This window comes from Podarcis filfolensis (assembly GCF_964270895.1).
Source record: "Podarcis filfolensis genome assembly, chromosome: 3".
Lineage (NCBI taxonomy): Eukaryota > Metazoa > Chordata > Lepidosauria > Squamata > Lacertidae > Podarcis > Podarcis filfolensis.
The window spans coordinates 105,969,745-105,987,340 of NC_139606.1; the positions used below are offsets into that span (position 1 = coordinate 105,969,745).

At 40.5% G+C, this 17,596-nt stretch overlaps 1 protein-coding gene across 9 annotated transcripts in view; it reads left to right on the forward strand.

Annotated features, from left to right (window-relative positions):
* MAP4K3 (mitogen-activated protein kinase kinase kinase kinase 3) overlaps positions 1-17,596 on the forward strand; it is a 64,966-nt gene that overhangs the window by 22,691 nt on the left and 24,679 nt on the right. For 5 of the 9 annotated variants that reach the window (XM_083605044.1, XM_083605041.1, XM_083605042.1 and 2 more), the window contains 6 exons: positions 352-414; positions 500-581; positions 1,043-1,153; positions 4,022-4,097; positions 4,542-4,600; positions 9,070-9,132. In XM_083605044.1, coding sequence (XP_083461170.1) covers positions 352-414; positions 500-581; positions 1,043-1,153; positions 4,022-4,097; positions 4,542-4,600; positions 9,070-9,132 — 454 coding nt within the window. The remainder of the gene's footprint in view (positions 1-351; positions 415-499; positions 582-1,042; positions 1,154-4,021; positions 4,098-4,541; positions 4,601-9,069; positions 9,133-17,596) is intronic. The other 4 variants (XM_083605048.1, XM_083605047.1, XM_083605043.1 and 1 more) reach the window with 1 other exon arrangement.

The following is a 17,596-nucleotide window of genomic DNA, read 5'->3' on the forward strand; positions in this document are numbered from 1 at the left end:
GCTGTGTTCCAGGTGCACAGGGTCTTTACAGAACCAAACAGTAAGGCCTCAAATAAGTATAGGAATCCCTGTCATCAAAGACACTCAACATTTTTTAAAAAAAAACCCAAGATAGATTGCTGTTGCATTTAATTTATGATGTAAATCAGATAGATGCTATTCTTGCCTTGTTCATTCTACCTGAATGTTATTGGCCCATTGATAGAGTGGGGTGTTTTTTGTTTTCGTTTCCTTTTTAAACAAACAAAATTTCCCCTACTGAAGGCATCTCAGAGTTTTTGTTCCTGGATATAAAATAATATCGATTTTGTAGTTCTTAAACAGCAAGTAACAACTGTTCTTGCTTTTCAGAGCACTCTTTCTAATGACAAAAAGCAACTTTCAGTCTCCCAAGCTAAAGGACAAAATGAAATGGTAAATACCTTTGTTATATAGCCACACTGTATTGATTATTGTATTCACCAAATAACCTTCTAAAGCTTGCAATTACATTTTAAAGGTCAAATAGCTTCCACCATTTTGTGAAAATGGCACTTACAAAGAATCCTAAGAAAAGACCCACAGCTGAAAAACTATTACAGGTATAACTTATGTTTTATTGTTTTCCACTGTGTTAAAATGCTGTCTGTAGTATTGTCCTTATGTGAAGAAACCTTCCATAAGGAGGTGCCGAGGCAAATCATTCCCGGTGGGGGGAACCAGTTGGTTGGGGTGGCGTATTATGTTATACAATATCCGGTTGGTTCAACGATTGGTGTGCTGAGGCCCTATGGAACACCTATTTTTGTTTATTTGATTTCCTCCCCTATACATAGAATCATATGAGCTGCTGCTTCTTTCTTTAGTCTGTGTGTTCCCATGTGGGAGTGGGCAGGAAAAGTGAGCACTTGACTGAACTTTGCCTTGATAACCGTGGGGAGACTTAAACTTTGTTTTTACTCCTGGTTTTAGGGAGCTCGCCCAACTTCTATCTATGTTAAAATTTTCAAATTCTAGTGCAAATTCCATTTGCTTTCTTTCCTGCTTCATTTTGTCTCTTCAGCATCCTTTTGTTACCCAGCCCTTGACCCGGACGCTTGCTATTGAACTGTTGGATAAAATGAATAATCCTGATCATTCCACCTATCATGATTTTGATGATGATGATCCTGAGGTGAGAATACTTTTTTCTTATAGTAGTCAGTGCGTTTGCAGTTTTGAAATAAAACATCTGAGCTATATCTGAGACACCTTCCCCATGTCAGGTAATGTGAGGATAAGGAGGGTGGTTGCGAATATCTGAATTTCTAGAACTTGTCTCATGAATGAGTGAAACTGGTGAGAAAGGAATCCTGGATTGAGAGAGAGTGACTTACCCAATGAGACCGGACTCGTGCTCTTTAGCTGCTATGCTGCACTGATTCTGCTTACTAGTTGAACTCAACAATAAATGCCAGACAATGGGCACAATTTCTCTTGCCCTCATCCTCAGGACCCCAGACTTAGCTGGTCTCTGAGACACCACAGAGCCCAGAGACCATGCAACAGACACTAGCACTGCTCAGAATAGTGTGCTACAGGCTTTTTTGTAGCTCCAAGCAGTTCGTTACCGTTGTATCTCCCATCATTGCATGGGGTGTGTGCTGTGGTTTATCTCCCATGTTAAGGTTTGCGTAAGTATATATTGACAATGCACATTTTAGTTGTCTAAAAAAATATTGAAAGAGTCAGAGATTCTGTGAACCTTGTCCACTCTTTAGACTCAAAGTAGCCAAAACCCTTTTACTGTACTGTAGGAAAACAATCTTCCAGTCCCCTCATTTGCCATGAATTCACTGAGATGGAGCTCTTTGCAGCCTAAGCATTTCTGAAGATGCTCATACTTGAATTATTACTTGTTACTACGTCATTGCTTACGGAGCTTAGGACACTTCCTCATCTGTTTCCACAAACTAGTTATCTGAAACAATAAGGCAGTTTCCAGGCCTTGTATTGAACTGGTGGTTTGTTTTTGATTGACTGATAAGGATGCCACTTAGGAGCATTAGAGGAAAATCTTTAGTGGCTAATTACAATGTGAAGCTGGGATGCATTCTTAGCTAGCTTAGGCTGCTTTACCCTTCAGGATGCATCCTGAAGCTTACTTGGATTTAATCCCTATAACACTGAGATAAATACTTTAGGTTGCTAGAGGGGGCTGTAGTTCAGTGTCTCGTCTAAACGCCTATATAGCAAAATCTTTATTTCAGGTTTTATAACTTTAGTTTTGCTGAAAGCATAACTTCTGGAATGGTTTCTACTTGTAATTCTCCACTAGCACCCCAACAAGTTTACAATGCACCCATATTGGGGGAGCTAAATAGAGAAACTGGTGGTAAAGCAGAGCTAGCACCTGGGCAAGGTGCCTCCAGAGCAGGCTTATGCTACCCTAGTCCCCCCCCCCAAAAAAATCAGTTGACTAGTTTGAAGGTAAGGGTCCCTTTTTCAGCCGGTGGCTGTAATCTTCACTGTTGCTATGTAATAAAAAAATTAAGGTCATATATATGTGTGTGTGTGTGTGTGTGTGTGTGTGTGTGTGTGTGTGTGTGTTCATAAATGTACCAACCAAGCATGTACATAGATATGTGGACCACATGTCTAGAGCAGCACAGGAAGACCGTCCTGAAACCATTTTGACTCCCAAACTGACCAAATGTTTTCTCTGCAAGGAGGGAGGGGCTGAGGGAACCTTTCCATTGTCTCAGGAATTGGGTAATCACCATTTCAAATGAATGGCCAGACTACCAGGAAAGGCAATCAGATAAGGCATTATCAGATAACCTGGCAGACAGGAAAAACAACAACATTCAAATTTCTGTTGTAGACCACCATTTCTGTGATGTAGGTATGATGTTTGTGGGGGGTGGTCTTGGGTTACACCCCTTCTGTGATGTATGTATGGAGGGGTGGTCTTGAACTCCAGGTCAAAGAATTTAAAATGTCTATATAAGGGCAGGCACCCCTTTGTTCTGGGTCCTCCTCCGTGTGAGGGGAGCACCCTGTTGCAACAGCTTTAATAAAGATCAGGCTTACGAGCTCCTTTGCTTCTCAATATTCTCTGGCTGGCCTCTGTTATTTTCTCCTACCGATGGAGAACCTACAAAGGACTCTATAAGGGCTCTTGTGTCCCCCATAAGGAAATAAGGGCAGATTTTGTTTACAACAGCTACGATTCATAGCATGCTTGCTGCCCTGACGCACAGGTAACAAGGAGAGAGGGAGAGGATATTAGCCACCACCATTGGCCTCGGTGTTCCCCCCTGAGACCCATTTGCCAAGCCATCCTGGTTGCTGATGAACACACGCTTACAAAACTAAATAGAATGTCACTATCACCTTGTCTGTCTGCATCTATTCATGCAGTTCACTTAAAACCTACCTTGCTGTAAGAGTTTCCACCAAACAATATGTTTGCAGTAGCAATACCTTACTAGTAAAGGTGACTTTGATGACAAAGGAGGATTCTTTCAAAAACGAAAGAAAACAGCCCTCAATTGAAAAAAGACTTGCCCAAGGCTTTCTTCAAAATTAATAGTATACCATTAGTAGCTGTGACAGGTCTAGACTCATAAATAGAGACAATGGAGTAGACATCAGTCTGCCAAGAACTTATGTCCCTGTGGATGATGGACTTTTATATAAAGTGATAGAAACTTGGTTTCTATCTGAAAGTAGTTTTCCACTGGGAGCTAATGCTATTTTTGGAATGTGGAATTTTAATCTGAAACTCACAAGGTTCTCCTTCTCCGTTGAATTTTAAGTTATGCCTTAAAATTGCTTAAACTCACAGGATGCTTTTACACTGCTGCTTCTACAGGAGGGCATTCTGTTGTACTTCCACCTCATTTCATACTAGAGGTTTCAGTCATGATAAATATCTGTTTATATGTAGTTATTTTCAATATACAGAATTTTGTGTAAAGGTCTTTTTAAAGAATATTCACAAGAGACATATGGAACACCTGTCTTTTCATTTGTTAAACTATGTATATATTTCCCCTAGCCTCTTCTTGTGCCTCATAGAATTCATTCAACAAGCAGAAATGTGAGAGAAGAAAAAACACGCTCTGAAATAAACTGTAAGTACACACACAAGTTTTCAAACTTAATTGTGAATTTGTCTTCCATATCCACACATATGGTGGTGATTTGTATTAGCTCATTACCACCCAGCCTATGTTAGATGATCATAGATTAAAAATTTCAGTCTTGCTAGAAGTATATAGTTTCTTTACTTCCATAGCTATTGGTTGCCTTAACTGTACTGCCCATAGCTGAGCTAGCTTCTTCTATGTGGCTCTGTTTCCTCAGTGCTTCATTGTATTCCCAAGGATATGAAGCATTTGAAAAACCAATTGGAAACCAAGTGCCAAGAGCTGCAAAACACACAGACATGTTAGAAAGATACAATACTGTATGTCATGCTTCCTTTCTGACTAGTTTTCCAAAGGCTTTTATCATCATTTTATGTATCTACATGCTTTGACCTCACTTCTGAATATTTCATTTTTTCTCTTCGATAGTTGGCCAAGTAAAATTTGATCCACCTTTAAGAAAGGAGACAGAGCCTCATCATGAGTTTGTGAGTAACACAGTTGTATGTGTTTTGCTGCATGAAATCATGCCATATAAAAAATTGTGATTCGGAGCATAAGACTTGTAGACTCCTGTGGATATGTATGGTGTATATATATATATCTGTGCAAGACCTCAAAATTATTTTTCTGAATAATTGGGATCCTTCAAAACGTAATCAGATCTGTCTTCTGATTCTTAAGCAAATATCCCACAAGTAGATATAGCTGTCTTCCTTCCTGTTTTAAGGCTATTTTGAGTACCCCTGTTTAAATATATTTCTCTAAAGCTGTTGAGCAGCTTCCTCATAAGGTGGGACCACTGAATTTGGCAATTAGGTAGAAATCTCACCCACTTTGCTTACTGCAGCAAAGGGGGACTTGTGAGTCACCATGACCCTGTAACCACGAAACACAGCAGGCCAAAACTTACACAAGTACAACTCATGTGTCTTTAGCTCAGAGTCTGATAGGTCACAAGTTTTATGTGGGGCAGGCTGTTATGCAGCCTCAGCTTCCTGATACGTCAGACAAATGAATCAATTTTGGCTTGTTGCATGTAACTTGTGTTCTTCCTTATGTCTTCCTTCTGGGTCCCCACCACCCCGCATGCTGTGCATCACTTTGCTCTTGCACCCGCTACAGTATTGCCTCGCCTTACAGCAGTGGTGATGAGTTCATGGGCTAGACCCAGCCTGCCAAGCCAGTTTTAATGGCCCACTAACCCATGGCAAATTTTACCCATTTTATTGGGGTGCCTTACATGGTGACACTCAGAGCTGGTCAAAATGCTCCAGGAACAAGAAGGGGCACTCATCTGTTTCCTGAACGCTGACCAAACATTGGGGCTGGTTTTTTTTTTTAAATAATAGTGGAGCTGGTTTCCTTCATGTTTCCAGAGCACTGGCCAGCGCTCAGTGGCAGTCAGCTGCTCCTTGCTGCTGCCAAAAACTGCTGCAGTCACAATGGTGGCAGCTTGCTCTGCCTCTCTGAAGAAGCTGTCGCTGAATCAGCCACAAGCGCCCGGTGCTACTGAGAGTGGAAGTCTGTGAGGTGGCCACACGCACTACTGGCATACCTTCCTCAAATCAAAGAAAGTTAGCCACCCTCGTTCTGCAGTTTGCTTACTTAAAAAACATGGCTGTTATATGCTTGATCACTGTCTGTACATCTGAGGTCAGAGATCTCATTAGTATGGAAAGATGGATATTAGCAGAGGGCAGATGTTTGAAAGCAGTTTTGAGTGCCGAGAACTCAATGGGGGAAACACAAAAGAGCCTTATTCAATGAGATGGCATTAGACAGGACCTTAGTTGTAGTCAGCAAATAGAAGGCTGTACACCAGATTGCCATATGACAGAAACCCTGCGGTGTGGATACATTCCAGTGGCCAGGAGGCTAGTATATACTGCAAGGCAAAGATTAAAGTACTGAGAAAGCAGGGAATTGCATTCAGGTAGGTCCCATGCAAACTTGCTCTTGGGCATATGATGTCTATGCTGTCTACCCTTGAGTCTTGTGGTTGTCCCAGTTCATTCCATCCAGTTGTGCCCAGATATTTGCCTGCTCATTGTTGATTTAATTGCCATTTTTGTGTTATAGCAGAGAGTCCAGCAATAGGCAGTAAATGTGGCAAGTCGTCTTAGCTCTGAACTCCCCACAAACAAGCCTCTGCTTTAGCACAGGAAGCAGTGGAGGCAGAAATCTACTTCTTGCTGCCCTTTGCAAATGTTGCTTCCTAATGTCTTCAACGGGTAGCACCCAACAAGAGTTGCTAGGGCACAACAATTCTGCCTGTTGCTTTCTAAACATTGGGGTAGCCGAGAGGAATTGACTCTTTCGCTCTCCTTTCCTGTTCTTCCCTTCTTTCCCTGCCTGGTGTGGGTTGGAGCTGAAGCTTTGTTTTGTACAGCAGGCAAGGAAGTAGTGTGGTCTTTTAGAAGAATGGTACTTGATGCATGGCAGCTGCATCCTCTTCCACTGCCTCCAAACTTTCAAAGGCACCAGCAGGCATCATGTTTTAAGCTGGCAACTCTGCAGATCTCTCACTCAGGATATGACCAACAAGGCAGTGTTGGATTAGCTGCTGCATTCTCTTAAATCATGAACTCATTCTGAGGAGTGTTGATGGTCCTTAGGCCTTGTGTTTAATTATCTCTCAGGATAGAAACACGTGAAGACTTTTATGCAGCAAAATGATAAAGACATTTCTTATTTTACTTCATCTCCGTGTAATTTCACTTTTCCTTGGAGAAAATATAACTTTGGTATAATCTTTAAAGCAGCCATGCTGATACATATTGGAAAGTGTCTTGACTGCTAAAATTTCCTTCAGGAAATTCATCAAGTCCTTCAGCTTTCTCAGTTTCAACATCTCTTAGGCCACTGTTCTACCATTTTTTCCAAATCACCTTTATTTGGATGCCTACCAGATTTTTCATGGTAGATTTGCACTTCTCTAATTATGTATCTTTCTGAGCAAGGGCTGGAAATTTGCCCTAAAACACAGTTTATTTCTTGATTCATGATTATAGCCAATGGACCATTATTAGGCAGGTTATATAGTTGTATTTTTTTTAAAAGATTTGTACTTCTAGAAAACAATTTACTCAATTTAGTGTTGTTTTTCTTTTCACATTGGCTTCTAATTCGCATTCCTTGCACATATTTTAAGGATTGGCTCTCAATGTGTGGACTTGTTTTGTTTTTGCATCCCATTCCCTCTTTCTCAAGTGCTTGTTCCTATCTTGTATGTTGTTTGCAAGGCCTCCTATGTGTTTTTCTTAGCCTCTTTGATAGCTCTACTCAACAATAACTACATGTGGTCCATGTATTCCACATTCTGACTTCCATATTGCATGCTCTCTTATTCAAGATAGGTGCATACAAAACTGCCGTTTTTCAAATGAGCCAGACCATTCCCATCTAGTTCCTTATGGTCTATACTGACCTGCAGTTGATGTTGAGGGTTTATTTCTCAACCCTACCTGGAAGTCCCTGGGATTTATCCTAGGACCTTCTGCAAACAAAACATGTGCTCTATTCCTGAGCTGTGGACAGATTAGAGAGACCAAAAAATAGGTGGGAAAATTATTTGTGTATGACAATTCACCTATCAGTAATTGTATGCAGTTATAAAATCTGAACCCAGAACACTGGCATGGAAGAAAAGTTTGTGTTTGGGAAACAGATTATTTGTCTTGAGACCATGAGGGACAAAAATCAGATAAAATACAATTAAAGTGCTTGTCTGGTTCTACCTCCGCTCCTGTTTTTGCCCCACTCACAAGTTTAAGTGCTGATACTGGTTGACTTTGTAAGCAAAAAGTTAAGCATGGGGACCACCCATTTCATTTGCATGTTCTCTTCTGCATTGTTCTTTACCAACATTAGTCTTACTTTATACCTTTTTTCAGTTTTCAGAGCAGCTTGCTTTCCAATCAGCCAATTGGTTTTTAAATCCAGTCTAGGAGAAGTATCTTTTAAACGCTTTGTTCTGTTGAAGATACACATCTTCATATCTCATCTTGTTGTACCAGTGGAAGATGGAGACAGATTACTGATTAAAACTCCTATGCATACCTTTTTTTTCCTTTTTTTAAAAAAAGGAAGCTCCAAGGTCTATAAAGTTGGTTGGTTGGATGCAAGTGAGACTGCTGGGATCTAAAGAGCTACCTAGGCTCAAAGAAGGGGCATGTACTAGTAGAAACTATTTTCCTTTCTGCTGCAGACTCAAAAATAATATGAGGCATGAGGGTCCGCCATTTAAGGAAGAGTGAGTCAACCCCCTAGTTAGGCTCACAAAACTAGTTTTACAGTCCTTTGAAACTGGGCTACAGTGTCCTATGAAGTCACAGTTTGGGTTTAAGCATTTTTATAACACACAGTTGTCAGCAACATGGGAGAACTCAGTCACAGAGTTGTAGAGTTGGAAGGGGCTCCCGAGGGTCATCTAGTCGAACCCCATGCAATGCACTTTGATATGCCCCAGTGTGAAACACACTTGGAACCAACTTGCACTGAAGTAAATACACTTACAACTATGAAGTTGGTCTGGTTCCATATTTTGAACCATAAACCACCTGGCACATGGAACTGCCTTTGGGTATGCAGCTGACTGGACAGAAGACTTTGTTAATCTTTGTAAGAAATAATAGTACAGGAATGATGGGAAATCTGTGGCTTGGAACTTTCAGAGAAGAACAACAAAATATGTGTGGTTTTTTTTAAAAAAATTGGCATATAGGATAAGAAGTAAAAACAAATGTACCCCTATTACCAGTCCTTGCATTTCTTAAGTCACCGTTGAACATCTAAAGGCTATACTAATCCACCTGCTATATTGTATAAAGCTTTAGACACTTTAATAAACGGTAATGGCAGAGTCAGCTATCGTGCAACAATGTCCCTTTGTACTTAGATGTTTTTGAGTCTAAAAGTAATTAACCTGAGTTTCTGGTCTTTGTCTGATGAACAGCCCGTCAGTAACGATTTTTCGGACAGTTCAGAAGAAATATACTACACTGCAAGATCTAATCTGGTATTTTCATCTATTGCTTTTTCTTTGTCAGTGTTTGTTCGTCTTTTTTGTTTTTCAAAGTTAAGTGTTTTGTTCAGTTGTCATGCTGCTTTTGCCATCTGTAGAATAGTCAAAAGGTCTACTAATCAAATACTTGCGTAATAATAAAGCTACTGATTTTAATTACCCATGTCAGTGTTGCATTCTTATATACTAACATTTCTCACACTGATTTTTGTAATTTCACTAAAACTATATTAAAACAAATTGCTAAGACAATTGCTAAGCTGCTGACTAGGTTAGTTTTTTTCATAATGAGAGAAACTTGAGCACATAAATAACAAAAGGTAACAAATTTCATTGGGAAGGAAAGGACTGAAATCAGCTTGAAGAAAATGGAGAGCAGGTATTGCTTCTATATCTTATTTGCCACCTCTTCCAACATGCATTTGTTTATTTAATACTTAAAACATGAGTACAACAGTAAGCACTGAGATTTATTAATATTTGCAGATAATTGTTTTGTGTAAAGCAACTTAGTTTTCAAAACATTTTAGCCAAGAATTATTTTGTTCAGAAATCTCTTCTCCTTTGATCTTTAGCAGTAGAAACAAGTTTTAGTCGTTAATATCCTTTGCCTAATACTTAAAATGTTGCTTTTCTGGGTTTATCTCATAAAGAAATAAACTTTTGGCATTAACGAGGTAACATAGCAAAACTTCAGTTGTTTACTATGGACACCTGCTTCCATTTAGATGGAGGTTGCCTGCTTCTTCCTCCTTGGTGCACAAACCTGCCTTCAAGAATTTGCATTTGTAGCTCCAGTAATTCTTTCCCTAGTTTAATGGTGGCTTCCAGCTGGCTCTGTGAGAATAACTCTAGGCTATTGTTCTATAGCATCTCTTGAGACACTCCTGCAACATTGAACTTTAACATAATTTCTTTTAAAATATATTTATTTTTGTCCTGTCCCTGCCTGTAAATTTTTGGCAAAACTTGTACTAATTGTGATCTCTCTTCAAGGGGAAACAATTTCCTTTTAATAGCAGTAAACCACATAGCATGTTGGTACATACTTTACGGTCATCTGCACTAAACATAACATGTGCTGTGCGTCATCTGTTTTCACAAACGCTATCTTTCTTATTAGGAAGTTCATTCTTGATTTTCTGCCAAAGATATTTCGGAACTGTGTGTACAGTTAAAAGAGAGATGTCAGTAGTGTGAGAACAAGCTTGTCTTTTAGATAGATAGTTGGCATATTTTGTGCCTGTGCAGATTTTAGGAAGCTTGTAGTGATTTCTACATTGGGAAGGATGGTGTCAGTGGCCTTAGTCAAGCACTGTTTTACTCCCAGGATTCTACCTACTCTGATATTGTGAGCAGATTTGGGGCATGTGTGCTCCTTCCTGCTTCCATGAATGTGAGCAGAAGGCAACAAATGAACTTGGGAAATGCCATGTTTGTTTGAACATAGATTTTGACTCTTGTGAGAATGAACCTTCTAGAAATTGGGTTCTATTTCTCACAGTTGGAGAGGTCTAATGTTTGGGCACAAATTACTCATCGCCTTCTTTACACTGTGATGAAAGTGCAAGTGGTAGTATATGAGCCTAGTCCTCATTCCCAGTTGTATCCAAAGGGCAAAATAGTGGCCTGGTTTGCAAGGCATGCAAAGTCAAATCCTATCTTAGCTAGGCTGCCCACAGCTGCTTTGCGCCTCTGTTGGTCCTTTTTGCTGCCGTGTTGCAAGGAGGTAAGCCAAGGTTTGGCTTAGGTTGTCATTCAGACCAGGACTCAGGGTCACTCTCCCCTAGCTAACTGCAAGCTGTAACCAAAAACATGTACTGAAAGTGATTGTGTTTTGAGCGTGTATTTTTATGCTGAGACCTGCCCTGAAATCTACAGATGAAGGGCAGTATACAAATTTTATTTTATTTTATTTTATTTGCTGCATGTCTGCTTGAAAGTAGTCTTTACAGAATGGAGTGTGATTTGTGTCATGTCATCCAATGTCTGTGGTCTTCCTGAGACCCCTGGGAAGAGCAATCTGAACCTCCCACCCCCGGGGGGGGGGGCGTGGAGAAAGTGGGAGAGAGAAAAGGGGTTGCCCACTACTGCCTTGTGGCTTCTTACAAATTGGAGGAATGTGGCCCTTGACAGAAAAAAGATCATTCTTTAAAGAATTATCATTCAGTACAATTGATACGTCTTTATCACCTGAAAATTGAAGCCATTTAATCCAAAATGTATAGCGTCACTTCAGAGATCATTTCTAAAGCATCATGCTTGATGCTAACAAATGCATCTCATTTTACTCTTTTCTATCCAAGCAACATTCCTGGTTCTGAAGCGAAAGCATGTCTTGTCAAACATGCTTACCACTTATGCCTAGTCTTTTGTTGGAAGGTTACGTGGGACTACGCGGTTAGAATTAATTTGTTTCACGGCTCAGTCCTGCAAGCGGTAGATTTGACAGAATCGTCTGACCACCTCATTCAGTATTCTCATATTACTTATGTGAAATCCAAACTGCTAACAAGCTGTTTGCTCTTGCCTTCAGACCCCAGATCTGCAGTATGGGGGCAATTCATACTGGCATACCTTGTTGTAAGGATTATATTAATATATGGGAAGCACACTGAACTCCCTAATGCATCACATGTGCATATACTATGTATAATAATAGTAGTATGATTTTGAATTCCTTAACAATAATTACCTACTTGACACACTTCCTGAAAACTAGTATTTCATTTTCTGTGTTTACAACTTTTGCCAATTGTAAAACTAACATAGTTATATATACAATGTATCTATCTAGCTTTCTATATCTAAAAAATAAAAGACAAGTGTGTCTCCTTTATCCACAAATAGTGGTCATTCAGACCTTAGACACCCACTGCACAAACATTCACCCTCAAGCGCTAAAGTTCCATTCTGTTGAGTGGCTCAACCAGTGCAAAGACATTAAAATTTGAATACGAACGATCGCTTTAAGGACAAAATTGTCTGGTATAGCTATTTGCCCAAATTTGCAATATTTAGCGACGTCTGATTACCTTGGCTTGTCCAAAGTTTTTTTTGCCAATACTGTAATGAACAGCACTACTATCCAGAGAGTATCAGTGGAATTATCAGAATTGAGTGCGATTTGATTCACTGTTCACTTGGATATGGTTAAATATCCCACGGTTTTGTTTAGAGTTGAACTTAGTTATTCTGTTTATGTTGGATAGCTGCTTCTGTTTGATGGACCTTCTTGTACAGTACAGTGGTACCTCGCAAGACGAATGCCTCGTAAGACGAAAAACTCGCAAGACGAAAGAGTTTTTCGTTTTTTGAGTTGCTTCGCAAGATGAATTTCCCTATGGGCTTGCTTCGCAAGACGAAAACGTCTTGCGAGTTTGTTTCCTTTTTCTTAAAACCGTTAATACCGAGGGAATCCGTGCTTCGCAAGACGAAAAATTCGCAAGACGAAAAAACTCGCAGAACGAATTAATTTCGTCTTGCGAGGTACTACTGTATCTACATGAAAACTGCTAAATTTCCATGTGTGTTCACATGTATCTTTCATCTCCAGAGATACATGGCTTGAACATTCAAAATCTTGTGTTAGGAACACTCTGTGCAAACTAAGATGGTGGTGTTTTATTTTTGTCTCTATCACCTTCATTTTGCAGGCTTTACTTTCCCACAGAAATACACTAGGACAGTACACAAATGAATTTCTTTCCCAGTGTTTTGCTGTAACTGTATCCGGGATGAAATGCAGGTTATTTTTAAAAGCATCTAGTAATAGTAGATTAGAAAGAGACATGATCATATTTTAGCCTATTGATGCTAACAGACAGTAGAGTAGTAACCTGGCTATAAACAAAGGCTTAGACCATTAAATAATACAAACATAAACCACACTGACAGGTGTCACTTTTCATAAAAATGTTCCTGTGAGATTTCTAACGTACGGTGGCAGATGAAGGATCTTTTTACTTTTTTGTAGTGGTTTGCTTATTTTCTCTTATTAATGTTTCTGTCACTGCAGTGGAATACATATTGTCGTGGATTCGTGCTTTGCAAATTGAGAGTGGCATCTTGCCTCTGCCCAGCCATAAGAGCTCTAGTTTCTATGTTTATGCAACTGCTACAGCTTCCCTCTTTCCCACAAAAAAACAACCAAATCCTATATAAGGGCCCTCAAGTATTTCACTAGTGTTTCTCTGATTTGTGGCGACCAGATGCCATTTCAAGGAAGCATCTAAGGGATGGTTTCTTCGTTGGGAACCCCTGGTGACACAAACTCAAGCATTTGCTCCTGCTAAAGTTCCAGTCACGTAAAAATTTATGGGTGCTTAGCTTAATGCTATTTAACTGGTTGTATAGAAACTGCTGAGACTGCATAGATTATTTTGCTTGGGGGTGGGATCATCCTGGAGGTAATTGAAATTTATTTGTTGATTTAGAGTATTTCTGGATCATCCTGCCTTCAAAGAGCTCAAGGAGATACACAAGAACCACAGCAACAAAATACGTCAATAAAAGCATATACAAGCTAAATATTTAATTAACATAGGAGACAGATGTAGCTCTAAGGGAGCTGGGGCCCTACCACAGAGAAGGCCCTTCATGAATCCTGTTGGGCACGATGAGCAGAACCCCCTCCCCAGCTGATATTAAGGATCAAATGGGCTGGTATGAGAGGTGCCGTTTCTGCATATATTTGGGCCATTTGGTTTTGCAAACCATCACTTAACACACTGAAACGAGCCCAGTAGAGCATAGGCAGCCAGTACAGAGATTTTAGGACAGGCGCTTTGTGAGCCCATCTCATTGCTCTAGTTCATAACCTGACAGCCACATTCTGCACAAGTTGCAGCTTCCATACCATTTTCATGGACAACCCTAAAGCCCGTTGCAGTCATCAAAACACGAGGTCACTAGAGCATGAATTACTGATAGCAGGCTGGCTTGGTCCATGAATGTCTGTAGCTTGTAAACCAGCTGTAAATGGCAGTAGGCTCTCCTAGCCACTAATACCACCTGAGCTTCTAACGACAATAATGGACCAGAAAGGACCACCAAGAACATAGCTGTTCCACAGGGCAACTGCTGCCCTTCTCCTAGGCCAATTCCTAGATCAGAGACTTGACTAGCCACAGTACTTTTCAGGATTCTGTTGTATTTGATTGGCCAACATCTGGTCTGTCACTGCCTCTAAGCATCTATCCATCTTATCTACCACCTCTCCCAATTCTGATAGAGTGGAAAGATAGAACTGGGTGTCATCATACTGATGACAATTTGCTGCAAATCCCTGGATGATTCCTCCCAAGCGTTTTATTACATATATTAAATAACATGGGAGACAGAAGGGAATCCTTCAGCACTATTGCCAAGAGGCCAAACAGACATCTCCCAACATGACCCTGAAGGTAGGAATTGAACCACTGTAGCACAGTAGTACCTCCAACCCATAGAACCAGTTCAGGAAGATACTGTGATCTATAGTATTAAAAGCTGCCAAGATGTTGAGAAAAATCAATAGGATAGTGCTCCCCCTTTCCATAATCAGTTGGTAGCAAAGACAGATTTGTTGAAAAACCAGATTAAAATAGATCCAGAACTCAGCTATATCCAGATTCACCTGCAGTCATCCCCTTCTTGAGCACCTTACTCAAAAAAGGGATATTTGCAACCATGCAACAGTTGTTTGATATCTCTTGGTCCAGAGTGGTCTCCTTCAGGAGGAGGCAATCTATTGCTTCTTCTGAAGTGGCTCTCACAGTGAAGTATTTAGCACTTTGTAGCCCACCCGGTCAATCCCTCTCAGATACACAAGGGGGCTGAAAGGGCCTTTGTCCGCCAAACTCCTGCAAAGTGCCCTGTTGACATCCTCAGACCATGCCCACTCATACTGATCCCACAACATGTACCTAGACAGTACTCTGGGAATCTCACCAGGATTCGCCCTAACTGCGGCTTCAAGTTCAGATTGAATGTGATCAATTTCTGCCTTCAGACAATTTTTGATTCAAATTTTCCTTCTTACCCACATGCCTCAAATCCAAAAACATTTCTGAAATTGCCAAGTTCTTCATCACTCTAGAAGAAGTCCTTTTGGAGTCACTCTCATTTCCTCCATAGTTTAATCCAGCATCCTCATTAACATTCTTGTCCTTTATCCATCTCACCCCTTGCCTCCAAGTAAACAGTCATTTATCACCAAGCTTTGTTTTCCAAACGTGATCTCAATTTTCTCTTTGCTTATAAAAAGAAAGCAGATCATATTTATAAAGGTTCCTTGATAAAATGCTTTACTGGCCACTAAAAATGATGGCGCATGTTGCTTTGGCATGATGCATGGCTGCGCTGGCTAGTAGTGGTAGTCCAAGACGTCTGGAAGACACAAGGTTTTCTATAGTTGGTAATATATGGGTGGGTGGGTGGATTTGAGACTATACTATATAAGAAGTAGGTGGTGGGATTCATAAAGGTAAGGGAATTATGGTAATCGAAAGGAGCGGGATCACATTAATTTAACATTGGCTGAGGTTACTCAGATAGTTGTTTATTTTTTTGACATCTGATGGGATAGTGTTCCACAGGGCGGGCGCAACTACCGAGAAGGCCCTCTGCCTGGTTCCCTTCTTGCACTGAGGGAACCAGCAGAAGGCCCTCAGGGCTGGATCTCAGTGTCCGGGCTGAATGATGGGGGTAGTGATATTCCTTCAGGTACACAGGGCCAAAGCTGCTTAGGCTGAATGTGTCCAAGTTAAATGTGCTTAAAGTTGTGGGCTTACTGTATACTACAAAAAAGCAATGTTGGACTAAAGCAGATATCATAGCTCCAGTAACAATCCAGTTTTTCCTCAAACCCCATGCCTCCTGGTTTGAATCATCCAGAAAGAATTCTAGCTGACTCAAAAAAGCTTTCTTGCTGTTTTATGACCATTTTCAAAGGAGTGTTGGAATTTTCCAAAAATAGAAGTGGCAGGCTACTGTAGCCTGCCTCTTTCTTTGTGTAGTTTATGTGGTGGGTTTCTTTCTGAGAAAAGTTTATTTATTTGACATGTAGAGGTTTGGCAGGTAGAGCTCCAGCAGATGATGACCTTGTCCCTGCTGTGAAATAAGTGGTAGCACATTGACCTTGGTCTACTAAACCACTTATTAAAATCATTAGGACTCCTAAGCATTTTCCCCACATGAAAGCTGTGGCTTCCAGGATCCTGAAGATATGTTTCTGTACTGCAAAGCTAGGATCCCTAGTTCATATTCATTTGCATCCATGGAGATTTCAGAGCCCTTGCACTTTATCTATTTTGAATTATAGTTGTTGGATACTCGTACAAGGTGATCTCTTTACATTAAAATATATTGGGTTGCATACAATAATAGCCTTTCAGAGACTTTAAGGTTATGTGATCAAGCCGCCATTGCTCGTGGCATGTATGTTCATCTTTTCCTGCACAGATTTTGTGCATTTTGGGAGTAGCAATTCAAAGTAGGAGGAGATGAACTGTGGACCCTGATGGCTCTCATAAATCTAAAGAGCTGTTTGATTGGATCCTAATTTCATTGAGTAGAGTTTGTCTCATAGAACCGGGCTTTCATGCCTCCCTGCACCCCCTTGAAAATCTGTTTCTGGGGGTTTCTGTGCTACCAGGAACAGCCTGTTGGGAATCTCAAGTGAGAAATCCGTGCAGTGGAAGTTGCTTCCAGTACCAGTAACCACACAGAAGCTGCCTAAGGTCCAAATAGTTTACTGTTGCAGAAGATAAGACTCAGTAAAACAGTTCTGGACTTGGATATATACAGCTTGTAGGCTTTTGCAGATACAGATATATGCAGATGCATACATTTACAAAGTAGCTCTGTTGCTCCAAATAAATTCCAGCCACTGGGCAAATAACACCAGCAGACTGACGACTCACAGACTAACTGAGCTGACGTACCTTAATCACAGATATAGCCGGGGAACAGGGCTGTTACCATAGCTGCTGGCTTGGCTGACCTTGCACTTGCAGTTAGCTCATCCGTGGGGTGATTTACGCTTATAAAGGAAATTAGCACCTTCTCATGTCCAGTTACTCCAACACTGTATGGGATGTGGCATTGGGGGCTGCAGCTGGAAGGAGGAATTAGCAGAAATCAGGGATGCTGCCTACACAAGGGAAGGTGCTTTTCTGTTTGCCCAGGAAACCTATGGGTATTGTCTGTATGCAACTGTGCAACAGAGCATCTCAAGCAGAAAATGTACAAATCTTGTATCTTTTCCTCTCCTTAAATGCACAGAAGTGTCATATTAGAAGTATAGTATTCTGTTAGTGAAATTTGATGGAATCTGCTGTACAACATGCATTATTTGTATATGCTATGAAGCTATTTGTGGGACTCAAGTTTGTGTAAGAACAGCCGGAGCTAGTTAGATAATTGTTATTTTTTAAAGGGGGAATGCAATAAGATGCGACAGAGCTTGATGCTTTCT